This window comes from Xiphophorus maculatus, chromosome 17, assembly GCF_002775205.1.
Source record: "Xiphophorus maculatus strain JP 163 A chromosome 17, X_maculatus-5.0-male, whole genome shotgun sequence".
Lineage (NCBI taxonomy): Eukaryota > Metazoa > Chordata > Actinopteri > Cyprinodontiformes > Poeciliidae > Xiphophorus > Xiphophorus maculatus.
Window position 1 is genome coordinate 3,706,447 of NC_036459.1, and position 15,356 is coordinate 3,721,802.

The 15,356-nt window shown below is 37.6% G+C and overlaps 1 protein-coding gene across 3 annotated transcripts in view; it reads right to left on the reverse strand.

The window, feature by feature from the left end:
* The window catches only part of LOC102232366 (voltage-dependent calcium channel subunit alpha-2/delta-1-like), a 95,493-nt gene that overhangs the window by 71,057 nt on the left and 9,080 nt on the right, over nucleotides 1–15,356 (reverse strand). For all 3 annotated transcript variants that reach the window (XM_014471342.2, XM_023350016.1, XM_023350015.1), the window contains exons 2-3: nucleotides 9,317–9,398; nucleotides 7,222–7,338 (exon numbers count right to left, since the gene is read on the reverse strand). In XM_014471342.2, coding sequence (XP_014326828.1) covers nucleotides 7,222–7,338; nucleotides 9,317–9,398 — 199 coding nt within the window. The remainder of the gene's footprint in view (nucleotides 1–7,221; nucleotides 7,339–9,316; nucleotides 9,399–15,356) is intronic.

Here is a 15,356-nt window from a genome sequence, read left to right on the forward strand (position 1 = left end):
TGGTTTCTTTTCTAATCTATCTTTAGAAGTTGACTGGAAAACCTCTAAAGGGAGGTGTTCTTTGTGATCAGAGACCCAGCCCACCTCAACTGACTCCTTTCAATCAGGAGGATCAGCTGGTCTACTTATGGCTCCCACCAGATGATACAGGATCCTTATCTCAGCTCTCGTCACCATATTTAGTACGCTCATTTCAGCCACTGGCATAGACTAATTTCATAAAGTAATTCATCGGTGTAGATGATGGTAGACACTGCTATTGGCCTTGACAGTTTTAGGGACACTGGTGGATCCTCCTGGATCCAGACCTGGGGGTTGAGATTATCAAAATCGGGTGCAATGATATAATGAAGGCCTGGGCAACAGAAAGGATGATCCTTCAGTTTGTGTGGGTAAAATCTAAAAGAGTGCCAAACTATGTGTGAACTCACTCCAAGGTAAAGAACCACAGTAAACTCTCTTGTGTATTTACTACATGTTCTTTTTCCTAATTAGTTTTACCTTAATTAGCATCTTGTTATAGGTTAACTGATTCCTTGTAATGATCAAAAGCAACTTTCGCCACGTTTTGAAGGAAGCCATTTGTCTAATTTGAGTTTTTTCTCATTTGAATAATCCCATCAGAACAGATGGAACATCTAAATGGATGAATGGGGTGAATTTTGAAGAAACATCTCAGCTAACCGAGATGATTTCAGATAAAATTACAGGGACAATATATGTTCTTCTGATGCAGAAACACTCTAGCTCCTGTGATTTTCATATTCTGTAAGCACCACACTCGGGTACTGTATAAAACACACACCCTCCCATCACCCTGATTAGAGCGTCTAGTCCTGCCAGGAGCGAACGCATACACGCAAACACGCAGACACACCTGCCACACCACTGATATGCAGGGATGCATGGGAGAGCAGAGGAAACATGAGCATCTGCTGTTGTGACTGGCACCACTTTAATCAGATCTATCCTGCTCAGCCCATGGGGAGCTGGGAGGGAAGTACTGAGAGGGGGTGGCGGGAGAAAAAGAAAGGGGGAAATACATTTGCACACATCACACAAAGGCACACACAATGGAAACAGAAGGAAAACAACTGTACCGTAAGTACATGCACGATGACAAATTATCCAGCAGCACTGCTCCTTTACACAGAGAAAGAAGCATTAACACATGCTAGCTTTGCAGAATGCCACTTGTTAGACATGGGTGTTGGTTTGGAGATCAGTCATCATGCCCTGGTTTGATAACTCATCCAGTCCTCAGCAAGCAGATCATGCTTTGCTATCTCCATACCAGCTGGCTGAAAATGAGACCCAAGAACAGCTGCACCCATCTGGAGTGTTTACGTGGCAGCTCTGTGCACCAAAATCAACACCCAGGTTGCTACTGTACAATGCGTTACATAATAATCACACCTATCCTTTGGTTTATTGTGCTAATCTCGAGATACTAAGATTCTAGATAACTTTGTGACCAACTTGACATTTGAAAAACTTCTTTTTTTATAGCAACAGGTGAGGGAATCAATTTGTGGCAGATATTCCACCATTATTGATGCACCCGTCATTGAAATCAAATATATTTTCAGTAAAGGAAATTAAGTGAGCAGCACAATGAATGAGTGTAATTTTGTTTGTTATTTGAGCACAGGTGTTCTTGTCCGCAGCTAAATGGGACTGAAAATAGCAGCGTGAGCAAGGCAGTGAGCTCTAATAAGGGAGACATCAAACACACACTCCCCTCTTAGTATGCATACTGTATGTCTGATAAGCATCATGTAGGAAAACAGAGATGACAAACAAAAAGCAGGTTCAGTGGAGCCACACACAGAGTCCAACAGCTGTACTGACAAAAGCAGCCACATACACACACACTCCAGGAAGTGGTGAATAATGAGTCACCGGTGGCCAGAAGCACACACAGTCACAAAACCAGCTCAATTCCTTAAGCACACATTAGTACCAAGATCCAGATGTATGTTTTCATAGTGTGAAAAAGATAAGCTTGGGCCATAAATGATCAAATAAAACAAGGGCCTGTTGCTAGAAAAATGCCTGGTAATTGCCTGCCAAATTTACAATGATGTTTAATTCCACACTTTTTATTTTGAGTAAAGCGCTAGCCAACTTGAATCAGCCAAACTAGATACAACCTTATTTGGCTGTTTCTCCACAATACCAATTTCAAATTTTCGTAGAGGTGTGACATGTGTTTTGGATTTTCTTTCTTTTCTGAAGACACGAGAACAAAATGTGCTGAAAGAGAGAGGTAGAAGTCGTGAACAAAAGGTCATGCAGACACCAGACACCAGAGTAAATACATGAACAATTTAACAACTATTGAATCTACCTGGAATAAAAAAAATGCTGTCCAAGCAAACCAATCTGGCACTTAGACCTGGGTGTGGCTCATTACGATGGACAAAACAACGGGACTTAATACAATTTATTCATGCTTTTAAAATAAATGAAGACACCATTTGGGAGGGGGGTGAGGGGGATCCCTTTCTGCATTTAATAATGTTATCAAAAACATGTAACAAACAACAAAAGGTTATCTCTCAAAGGAGAGAATACTTTGTTACAGCTCTGTAAATGGATCTATGAATCCATGAGTCTGTACTCGGTTATTAAGATTAACAGCAGAGGCTAATGACTCACACCATGTCATCAAGTGGCAGCCTAATAACGCACTTGCAGACACTAGAGATCAGTGTCTCCTCCATAATTACACACCACTACACAACACAACATTCAAAAAAAGCCTATTCCACTGCTTACACTGTTCTCATCCTCTTCAGACAAGTTAATGAGCACGAAAGCTGCTAAACAAGCAATTCAGAGTTTTATACATGAAAAGACTGATGAGGGTACTCGAATGAGAGTTTTCTCACTTAGTTTGCCCAGTGTTGAAAACAAAATTTGATAACAGAGAAAGTAGCAAAGCAAAAATTATTCACATTGGAAGAGGGGCATCTGTTTATGATCCCCTTTGCAGCTAAGCAACCAGGGTGTCATGGTTACCTACTGCATCCATGGTCCATGCACTCTGCAGACCAAAATCTCCCAGAGACCAGAGACATTTTATTCATCAACAATCCCAGTGTAGCACAGGCCATCTTTCTTCTCTGCAGTTATAAGTCAAACTAAACCCACTCTCAATCTTGGTGGCAGCAGCCCACTCTCAATTAAGCAAATTTGGTTTTCCTCTTGATGGAGAATCACGCCAGGAGGGATTCAAACCTATGCAAGATGAGGCTGAAAAACAGTTTGTTTTTCTGTTTCCATAAAGGGATACCAATTGTGGTTCAGTCTCTGGTGGGCAGCCAAAGCCTTTTAAATCTGCTGCCAAACTACTAATGCAATCCAAGGCCTGAAATAACTGGGCAATCGATATTCAAATTTCACAGTCTGCTCTGTGGTGCAAAGCCATCTTTAGTTGTCTGACTTTTTCTTTGGCACAGTTGAAAAGAAGCAGTCTTTGGCTTATACTTTCCAAAAAAAAGAAATGGATTTTTGTCATTTTTAGCCTCGTTTTTTTTTTCCAATCACAAGGTTCCTAGACGGTTGCATGTCAACATTTGATAACTTTTGAGACTCCGAATCAATTTTCTAGTTCTTATCACTTATTTTTAAATTTTTAAAGTAAAAAGTACAAGTTTTCCACACATTGTCATACAGACATTAGGCCTTAAAATGGCAAAAATACCAGACTGTAAAGAGAAAGAAGATGACAGACTTATACATCACAAAAAGAAGAGTAGATGAGACAAATTGGATGGCTAGATGAACCAAAGGTCAACTGGATAATTCAATGCATAGATAGACACACTGAGATTCAGTCTATTTCAAAAGGTGGTAAGAGGTGGTTAAAGTTCCTAATGATCATTTAATAGATGCATGTAATCTGCAACAAGTGCTACTTTCCTCCCAAGGAGCAAGAAGCTACAGGTGCGAACAAAGTACAAGTTGTTGCTTTCAGACACAGAAACACTTGTGCCATGTGTGTCATTCCTCTTTTTGTTCCTTTTGTCCAACCATCACTTAGAAAATAAAATAAAATCAGCTTATATATTCCATCTGCATACCTTAAAGAGACTATAAAAGAAAAATCCTAAGTGTGGGTGGCTGACCATAGGACAGTGTCATTTCTAGAAAATAAACATGTATTGGGACGTCTCTAAGCCAGAAATATAGCAACTGTAACCCTTAAAAAAAACAAAACATAACTTGCCAACATTTTTAGAGATTTCTACCGGAGTCACTGTGGAAGAAAGAATGACCTATCCACCGGGAGACATTACCGGCTCCATCAAAGGCTGTTGGTTAAGAAGAACTATTCAATAATTGATGAGCAGAGAGCCAGAGGAGCTGGGGGTGAACTGAATATCAGAAGGAGTCTATCTTTTGACGAGCCAGGTTAAAAAAAGAAGGCTGAGTAATTGTAATAAAAAAAAAGGTGTCTGTTGGTCGAGACTGTGTGATACTGGTCCATTCACTATTAATCGCACCTATGCTGCGCTGTGAATGATTTATGTAATGGCACACCATTGAAAAGAAAGAGGGTCTAGGTCACACAGAAACTAAGATATCCACCAAATACAAATATTCCTTCCCAAGCATGTGTATTTATATATATATATATATATATATATATATATATATATATATATATATATATAACATTTAATTGTATGCATAGTATTTGTTTAAGGGTTATTAAATAACAAGGGGAGATTTTAAACAAATGGGACTGAATGATGTATCCTTACTTGCAAGATACATTTACATAGCGTTACATAGAATTTGCATATGAATTACTTCATTGTCAGTTTTAGTGCCATAATTAAAAATGAAACTTAGAAGAATTTGTACCACCAAAATATAAACTCTATCTCATGGAAGCATTCTACTTCAAAGTGTTTCAAATGTAAAGCAGTTTGAAATGGAGAAAGAGAAAAAGACAACATTGACATGCATCTTCACACACCCCGAAGAAGAAACAAGAAAGGACAGAAGTGGAAGGAGGAAAAACAAGGGAGGGGAAACAAACACAGGAAAATTGGAATTAAGTGTGACAGAAAGTCAGGCTGAAGTTATGGGAGAAGCAACGCAAAGTCACAGGCAATACAGCCAACAGAACAGGATTGAGGGAAAGTTTAAAGGAAAAGACATGCAGTGTGTAAAAATTTATCACGTCACATAAAGCATGTGACGTGAAATAAGACTATTTTTAATAAGAATAAGATTAAGGAAGTTTAAGAAATGAGACAGACAGCCAAACATGTTGTATGGGTTGTAACAGTCTTGGCACAAATGTAAGGATTCAGGGACTGCAATCAAGTCCAAAAGACACTGGTGAAATAATCTGATTCATCAAAAGCGGTGAAAAATCTTAATCTGATGCCCTTTGCAGCATTTTAATCTGACTAAAAACTGACAGTTCCTAGGAGCGCTGTGCTTCATATAAGCTCGGCAGATGTGCAGTTTCACCAGGCACACCAGGTAATTCACCAACTAATTGCTTCTGCTGCTAGTCTCATGGAACTGTGTGTCTTAAAGATCTACTTGATGGGATCTCTATCTCTATAACAAACAAAATTGTTAATCCAATTTTGTTTTGAATTGTATACCAAGAGGCCAACATCCCAATGACAAATAGTTTGCAGTGAACCTTTTATCTTTAGTATACTGTCTGGAGAGACAGTATACTAAGCACTCATCTTGCTTAGATATCAATAGATTTCCTTTCAGAGAGAAAGCTGTATTACACTCATGTTGAGCCACAATCCCTTCTTCTTAAAACAAAAAGGGAGAAACTTGGCTCAAAAAGGAGAGAAATCCACATTATAACAGACAAATAAATGGCAGTGCTTGTTATTTTTCATTTGATGCTAATCAACAATTAAATTAATGAACTGTCCATCAGCAAGCTCCTACTTCATTATTTCACACTTTTCTTAATAGCTAAAATGCACAGCTGATGAGTCATATAAAATGCAATGAGCAAATCTCTAGTTTAACATCCCAGTTTTACCACCCGGGATCACAGAACGATTGTGTTTCCCTCTCTAGGTGCAACACAACACCAGCAACTAATTGTCCCTCATCCCTAGGCAGTTACTGGGATGCTTGGCGGGACTGATGTTGCAATCGATGGGACTGTGACCATGGCAACAGGCTGTCAGACTTTAATTGGATATTTCTGGCACTCTGAGCCGGATTGATCGAGACTGGGAACGTCCCAAGACTCTAATTTAGTCGGCCTGATCTGGTTAACCTCATGAGCAGTGAAAGGTTGTGCAGATCAATTTAGCCTCCTGCCATTTCTAAGTGTACATACACAGAACCAAAAGTCACAATGATGATGCCGTCATGCTGATACCTTGTAGTATCTGGCAAGTCTGCTCAGTGCATTAACTCTTTAAAAATTACTTCCTCAACTTATTGGGAGAAGTAAATCAAATGGTAGCAGCCTCCAAGATTTGATTACAGGTATATTTTGTGTAGCAGAGTTTGAATAAATTGATGAAACATTTGTTCAATTTGGGAAAGATCATCAATGAATCTGTCTATAAGTTAATTTTAGTGGTAGCATTAATTAGATGAATCATATTTGTAATGGCATATTTAAGTTAAACCTTCAGGTAAACAGTTTAACACATGCCCTTCACTTATTTAAAAAAGAAGAAAAACATCATTAGTTGGATTAACGTGTTTTGTGGAATTTATACGAGCACAAAACCTGTTGCAACCTCACAAATCATCTGCTGAGGAAACATAAAAAACTTGAAATAATTATTCCTGTTGGAAAAAGTTTTTTCTTGAGTTGTTTTCAGTGAAATATAGTCCAAAACTGCCTTGATAGGCATAAGGAAAGATGCAACAATAATAAACATTTGCTGGAATTAGAAACAAACCCTCTGTGATAACAACAAGACAAAGCAGCACAAACTGTTACATTATGCAAAGATTTTTAAGTGGCAACTTATAGTAATCTATCTGCACAATATCTGATTATGTTGGATCAGCAAATGGCTTGAAGCAGTGGAAGAGTTCCAGTGCCTGTTCTCATTGGTAATGAACAGACAACAAATTTTGTCTGCTTAGAGAGATACTTGATAGCACAAACAGTTGAAAGCACACGTCCAACAACAGATCCAAAGACTTGAGAGCTTGGCTCTCTCAATGTTATAGGTTTTGCAAAAAAGGAAATCTTACCTTTAGGGCTTCGGACCGATTAGCTAGCAGTTTATCTATGTTTCCTGCAGCCGTTGCCACCAGCTTTCTTGCGTCGTTGGATTCCACGCTGAAGTGGGTTTTGTGTTTATGATATATCTAAGACAATCACAAGAGAGAAATGCCTGGGTGAGAGATAACTTTGTATTAAGACATTTAAAAACAGAGATAAAAACAACCCAGTTTCTTCCAGCGAGAGTAAAATCAGGATCTTGGTAGTAGTTTGGATGTTTTGAGTCATGTATTTTTCCTAAACTTCACTTAATTCAAAAGCACAATTCTGATTAAGCTGACTTTTCCCTTTGATTAATGTCAATCGCCAAAGCCCAATGAATACTACCTTAATGCTGATAAAATTGTACTGTCAAGCTAAAGCAAACTGTTTACTAGAATGTAAAATATGACCCTGCAAAAAGAATAAGGCATAAAAATGCCAAACATCCAATTATTTAGCAGCCGGAAGGCATTCTACTGCATTCAAAAGCACAGAAATGAGGCATATGCGAGCATTCGTCTTCATGCTCCTTGCATGCAGTTAATTTAGTCATTCCACGAACATAATCATGTTCACTGCTGATCTTTGTGACGCTTCAAAGTTGACTGATTTTATCCTCTGAGGCATCTATCTTTGCGGATTAAAAAATAGTTGTCTGAATTCTGTCATATAGGAGTTTGGATGCAATTTTAGCCAACACTTGAAAGCTTTTGTTCTTGATCTTATCTGTGTGTATATTGTGCAAGCTGAAGGAAATGATGTCGCCCCAGATATAATGAAGAGCTACTATAAAAAGTCTGTTGATGCTTTTCCAACAGATCAGGTCAAGCAAAGAGGGTTACTTAGAGGATAAAACCCAAGTAACAAACCACACACAATAATTAACTTCAGCTGAAGAAATCTTATTTCTTGCAATCTATGCTGACATCACTTAGTTCTTTGCAAAAGTTTTCATACCCCTTTCATTTTTTTCCTCACATTGCTGTACACCTAGAATGTGAAGATTGTAATCCTCTTTGGAAAACAGCTCAAACTCAGTCGGGTAAGGCAGAGTACCTTAAGTTTTCAAAGATTTGCTACTGATGCTTTCTGGGATTTAGATTTTGGACTTTGAAAGACAAAACATTAACATGTTTTAATCTAAAAAAAAAAAAGAAAAAAAGTTATGCCCCAAGTCCAGTCCTCAGCAGCTACACTCTAAAAACTTTTAGATGTGTTCCTTCTCCAACACTTCCATCAAACAAATGGCTAGTTATGAGGCTCTGGGTAGATCTCTGAAGAGGGAATTCAGTCAATTGATTCAGGTGTGTTAGAGGAGAAATGGATCTAAAAGTTGCATGATAGCACCTGTAGAGAACTAGACTTGGGAATCCCTGATTTAAATCACTCCATCACAGCTTCTGCTTGTATGTTTAGGGTCAACACACTGCTGAATGGTGACTCTCCGTCTCAAGTCTTTAGCAGTGCCAACGGGTTTTCTTTCAGATTTGTCCTGTATTTATCGTCAGCTGTCTTCCAATCAACTCCGACCAGCTTACACATGCCTGCTAAAACACGCATGATGCTGCCACCACCAGTAGAGATGGTGTATACAAGATCATTTTTTATTGTCTGCCTCAAAGTGTTTTTGATATAGGAAACAAAGTTTAATTATTCTTTTTTAACGTCTTTCTTTTGGGCAAATCTGTGGACTGCATGTCCAACAGATGTCCTGTCAAATTCTCCTACCCAAGCTGTGGATCACTACAAGTCTTCTGACTCACAAACTTTTCAGACATTCATTTGCATCGTTATTATAAAGTACGTATCATTTTGCTTCCACGTCACAAATGATTCACTGCTTTGTGTTGGGCCGTCAGATAAAATCAAAATTAAATACATTTGAGTTTTGGGTTGTAACAAAACAAAGTGAAAAAGTTTAAGGATACCTTGCAATAAAACGTACAGTAAATTTAGCAAATAACCAAAGTTGGGTTAGAACCTGGGTCACAGATGTGATGGTGCTCATCATTCACCGTGCAATCAATTTAATGCCTCTATTTGCTATAGAATAACAAAGTCAAAGAAAATAAAGCCTCTTACCTTTATTAGGTCCTCCAGTCCACTGGCTTTGTCTGTTAATGTGATCAAGTCTTTTTGAATCTGGAACACCCAGTCTTTTATGCTGCAAGGAGAACAGAACAAAAAAATTGTTTGTCTCATTCAGCTGGAAAACCACCTACATTACCACATCATATTATCAAGTAAACCAACTCGCTAAAATATCCATACAGCCTCCGGGAAGGGAAGCGTGAAATATTAATGTCTAGTCAAGTGTGAACTGTAAGTTGCTCTAGTTCCCATGTGTATTAAAGCAAGGGCTTCATGGTTTTGAAAACTGTCATGGCCTCTGGGTTAACATGCTGGCTAATGTATTTTGCCCATGATGAAAAAAAAACACACAAAAAAACATCAAATAGGTTTGGGTTTTTCTTTTGGAGGGGTGGATGTGCGGGGTTGTATAACTTCACAATCTAGAGAATGATCAGAACATACGAGTCAAGTGTAATCCATCTTTACCCTTGCTATATTTCATAACAACTCAACCAGCAGCATTATGTGACCTTGGTGTGAAGCCAGCTTCAATTAACATGTCTAAACAGTGAAGAGAACATCTAAACAGCTGTAGATCATATTTCTCCACTGTAGCTTAACAGATGACTTTCCGCACAGCAGCTCCTTATAGAGTAATCGACATCCAGATCAGTTTTGGTTATGCATGTTTGTGTACAAGTGTGTACAGGATCAGCGCTTTCAAAACAATGACGAGTCTCTCCACTTGTTTGGAGTAGTGCTCAACTGACCACGGCACCCTTTTCCATGTCTGTGCCTGGGTCCTTGCATGAGTTGTGGTAAATTGAAAACAGGTCTTCTTATGGCTTTCAACAACAGCTTTCTTTTGGAAGCCAAGTTTGTTGTAGCTACAACTACAGGAATATATTAAAAATATATATTATGATAAGTTTAATATTTTTTTTTAACTCTCTTTAGAAAATGAAATTATGCCAGATTCATTACATAGATAATTTTTTCAAGTCTTTGTTTCTTGGGATTTTGATGATTACGGCTTGCAGATAACAAAAACCCCAAATTTAACGTGTCAAAGGTCTTGGAGGTCAACAGTGATGTCTGGGTAAGTCTGCAGTTGTGACATACTTTTAATTTTTGGATGATGAATTGAACACTGTGGAATATTCAAATCCTGTTTTGTCTGCTCTAAAAGCTGCTTTCAGATCCCCTCTCAATTCAATAAATATTTGATGCAAGTTTGTTTTCTGATGTGCAATATTTCCAGTGTGCAGCTAAACAGATTGGTATTTATATCTTCATGTAATTTGTCAGGATGGTTCCCATGTTTTTCAATGCTTCAAATAGATGAACCAGCTCCTGCTCAGTATTTTGTTTTAACAAGCACTTTCCTGGTGATTAGGATCTCATAAAAAAAACTGGCAAACATTCCTCTGCAGAAACAGTCTTGACAGGTTATCAGATGCTAATACAATGCATCCATCAATCTCCTGTTTTGTGGCTAATCTTTGCGAGTCTTCCAGTTTAAAATTTAATATCTCCAAATTGTCTTCTTCCCCAGCATTTTAAATCATTTTTTGTCAATGAAACTGTAACATTTTTTAGATCTGACAACTGTTCATGTTATCAGACCAAAGAGATAAAAGTACAGTGCAATATGATCAGCGGAAATATGTGGCATAGCAGCCACACATTATATTTAGCCTGCCAAGAGACAGCTGCAAGTGGCACAGGGCAAATATAGAATGAACCTAATGTCAGCAAATTCCCCTTTTCAAACTTCTGCACCCAACGTTTCACTGAGTGGGGCACATAGCCAGAGGTTTACACAAAAAAGTATAAGCAACTTAGCATATTTCCAATCAAATAAGATCTCTAGGTCTATATTTTGGAGTTTATTTTAGCATGAATGCTACTTCATAGTTTAGAGAGCTGTAACCCAGATGCCCTGGTGGATGACAGAGCATCTGGTGTTTAAAGGGAACGGTGTCTTAAGGGAAAGGCATTGTAATGTGTTGGTTATGGTTACAAATGATTTACCATGTTTGTTATTCACTTGACTTAATTAAAAATTCTTTTAAAATCCTTACATTCAAGTTTAAGTTTTTGCTCATACCTACTTCTTTAGGTCAATTAACTGACCTGCATTAAAAATTTCAGCTCAATGACCAGCTTCCATAGCCATTTCCCTGACAACAATGGAAGCTGCAGCCCTACTGGAAAGTGAACCTCCGCTTTCACTTGGAGTGAAGTGGAGGTTCACTTCCACTTCATATTTATTATTTAGTAATAAATATTACTAAATAAGTCACATTTATTTCTAAATATGATTATTTGGAAATAAGTCATATTTCTAAATCCATTTAGTTTCATCCATCTTTCCATAATTTTGTTCTAGTTTCCCTGTGCCAGTTGAACAAAAGTATTTCTACTGCATGGTGCTGCCATCACTACGTTGCCCTGTGTCCATCATGATGCTAACTGCTAATGTTCTCCAACAACCTCCGAGGCTTTCACTGATCAGCTGGACTTACAGAGTACACACCGATGGACTATTCAGGTGACTTCTGAAGGCAAGTGATTGCACTGGATTCTATACAGAAATATTCAGTAGAGTGGTGAAAAATAAACACATAACACCTTTTCAGATTATAATTTGTAAAACATACTGAAAACCATGCATCTTTAGGCCTTAAATATATATAAAAATGACAAAAAGTGAAAAGATTCAAGGAGTGCAAATACTTCTTTAAGACAGACATATCTGTGGAACATTCAGCTATTTGGAAAGTTATGTGAAGTACTACAAAGCACTCCAAACAAGCTCTCTTCAAAGAATTCTTCTGAGTTCTCTACAAATTTGTTAGAGTTGTTAGTTGTGTTATAAGGAATACCGAAAAATTGAAGGTAAAGTCTTGGTCTGAAGGCTTCTTAAAGTTAAGTAGTTTTCAAAGAAAGACCAAAAATACATTTCAAGAAAGAAGTAAGCAATAACAAATATTTAGAGCGGTTAGTATGTAACGTTTTCCCTATTCTAAGCCCCTTTGGGCTTTCTACCTTAATCTTTTGGAAAATAAGAGCCGGGTAAGGGATGAGTAAGGACGAGCAACAGAAGGAAACAACCGTAATGGCGGCTGAGTAATGCAGAGTGATTTGTCTGCAGCGGCTATGGACCTCAGGGCTGGAAATGAGAGAAACCATGTGAAAATCAGCCAAGTGTTAGCCCCGCTGGCACTGTACGCCTCTGTTCTCTCACACTTGTCTCACTGAGTCATTAATATCACCCACTTATAAAGCAGGCATTTTTTTCTATGACGGACAGTTTGAGCCCCTTTTTCTGCTCAACTTCTTTTGTCCGTTTTGCCAAATGTTATTTAATATTTTGATTTTTACTCACTCTACTGGAGTTTATCCCAGGAACTTCTAAAACATATCTTCCCTTGTAAATAGTTCAACCACTGAAAAGATCAGATAATATTGCACAATCATACCTGCTTAAATTGGACTAAATTTAACAGCCAACTAACCAATTGGCTAACTGGGAAAATCCCTGGTAGTCGCGTGTGCCTGTCTGCCCCCTGATGGTGACCAAGCTGCCCTGTCAAAAAGCCAAATCTACATCAGCGTTTCCCCTCCCATTATCCAAGGAAAAAGCCCTGCCAAAAGGGCCACCAGTCCCCCCAAGAAAATCACGTTTCACAAAATCCCACATAAGGTGTGTGAAAACCTGGAGAGTGATGACTGAAACTATCTCACTGCTGTGCTAGAAAAATAAGATGTTACAATTTTATCAGAGACCAAGAGGCTCATACATTTTTTGCCTGATAATGTTTAAATAAGTTTTTACCTTATAGATATAATTCTTTCAAGAATTTTGGTTGATTTCCTGTTTTTTTGTGTGAAATTATCATAAAAATTGGAGGACACTTACAAATTCATCAGTGGATGAATTAAATAATTTTATTCACAGCATTTAGAAGAAAGAAAAATCACTTTCTTGCACCTTACATTTCCCATGGCGTGAATAACAAATCCAACAACTCCTCTTTAGACATAGAGTTGTTTACTTTACTTTCCAAATTGAGTGTTAAATTCTGAGAAAAAACAAGACTCACTCAGTGTTTTAAAAAAAAAAGTGTTCACAGTGACTTCACTCAGCATAGGTCAGTAACCTATGACAACCACTTTGTTTTTGGAATCCCAAATGGCTGTAACTAAAGAAGAAAATGTATAAGTGTAGCTATGCATAAAACATTACAGGACATAATACATTTGAGACAAAAAATCTATTTATGGGGTATTTTAATAGCAAAAGCAGAAATCTATTGAGCTCAGAGCTCCATAAAAAATAATCTCATAATGATCATTGATGCAATTGTCTATTGTAGATACTACCGGAAACCTTTCAGGGTTATTTACACAACCTTCTGATCCAAAATATAGAAAAAGTAATATCTAGTATCAAATTGTACAAAAGACACTGCAAAGATTCGGGATTTTCTGTGTGGTTGCAGTTAAATGGGTCACAACTTGCCTAAAGTATTAGACCAGTGGGTTAAGCATTTGTTTGCTTAACTGCAGCTTTTCATATTAATTATTTTCTTTAAAGTTGATGGCTGTTATATTTTATTCATATCAATGTTTTTTTTCCCCACATTGTGCCCACTGCTGCTGCCATCTTTCATTGGCACCAAGTGTTCATTTTTAATTGCTTTAAACCAACTTTCTCTAAATAAGCATTTATTAGCATAAATGTCATGTTTAATTGCAAAGCCAAACTGCACAGCATTTTTGTGGGCTCACATTACTTGGAGGCCACATGCAAGTAATACTGCATCTCAGAAGTAAAGGTTTTGGAACAAAAAGAAATCCAAGGCTTTAGTTTAATCAAGTTTAAAGTTAACTAATTAAAAACAAATGTTAAGCAAAACTGTTAAACAGAATACTCACTGTTATCACCATTACATGATTTCTTGTGGTGTGTTAAAATGAGTCGCACCACTGTTGGGCTAAGATCTGATTCTGCAATAAGACATACATACACACACACCCACACAAAACTGCAATACTGCTGCTTATTGTTCACAAAAGTTACGTTTGACAGCAGATATCATCTCAAAATGATTAGCTTTAGAGAGCCAGGGACACACTTGGCTGGAGTTTGGACAAACAGGAAGAGAGATGTGAAGGCTCAAATTCAATATCAAACGCCATTATGTTCTTTCCATATTCTCAACATGTACCATAATGTGTCAATGAGTTAAATGCCATGAAATTAAATGACACGCTGGCCAAGGAAACATAATAAAACAAACAATTCAGTCTCATAGATGAGAGCTCCTTCTCACTAATCAAACTCTCCAAAATAAAAATGTTGTCTCTTACTACAGGTTTAACACTTTTACCCCCACACACAATAGCTGACAAAGATGTACATAAAATAAAAAAATAATCCTTTCAGTTCACTATAATGACTGTTACACCAGCTGTTCTATGTATGCAAGTCCACACTTGTCTGAGTCTATCAGTAACTAGAGTGTTAAGTGTTTTAAGGAATAGTAAGGGGTTGTCTATGGGCCAAAGGTAACCATGGCAGGTGGTGGAGCCAATATGAAATATATAAGTATGCATAGAAGGTCAAAAATACACAACCCAAAGCTATACAGAGATGGAGAAGCAGGAGAGAGCAGTATTCATTTTTTAAAGACTAAATGTGGTTCTAAAAATAAAACTGTACAATTTTGAGGTCGACTTGTCAATATACTGGGCTGGCTTTGGTGCTAGAAGGGATTATGAACTGCCACAAGTTAATGGTAATGTTCTTGAGTAGTTTTAGGAACAACATCTCCTTAGAACTGCTTTTGAATAGAGATGCAAAAAGTAATTGGGTAGGAATTTGATTACTTTTGGCTGTCTCAGCTAATAAAATGAAAACACAACTGCATTATACCAGTTGAAAATGGCTACTTTTGACACACACCATCATCATATCAAATTACAAAGTTACAGGAAAACAAAATTAAACAACCTTAGCTATTCCGCCTATTCCAGCTTC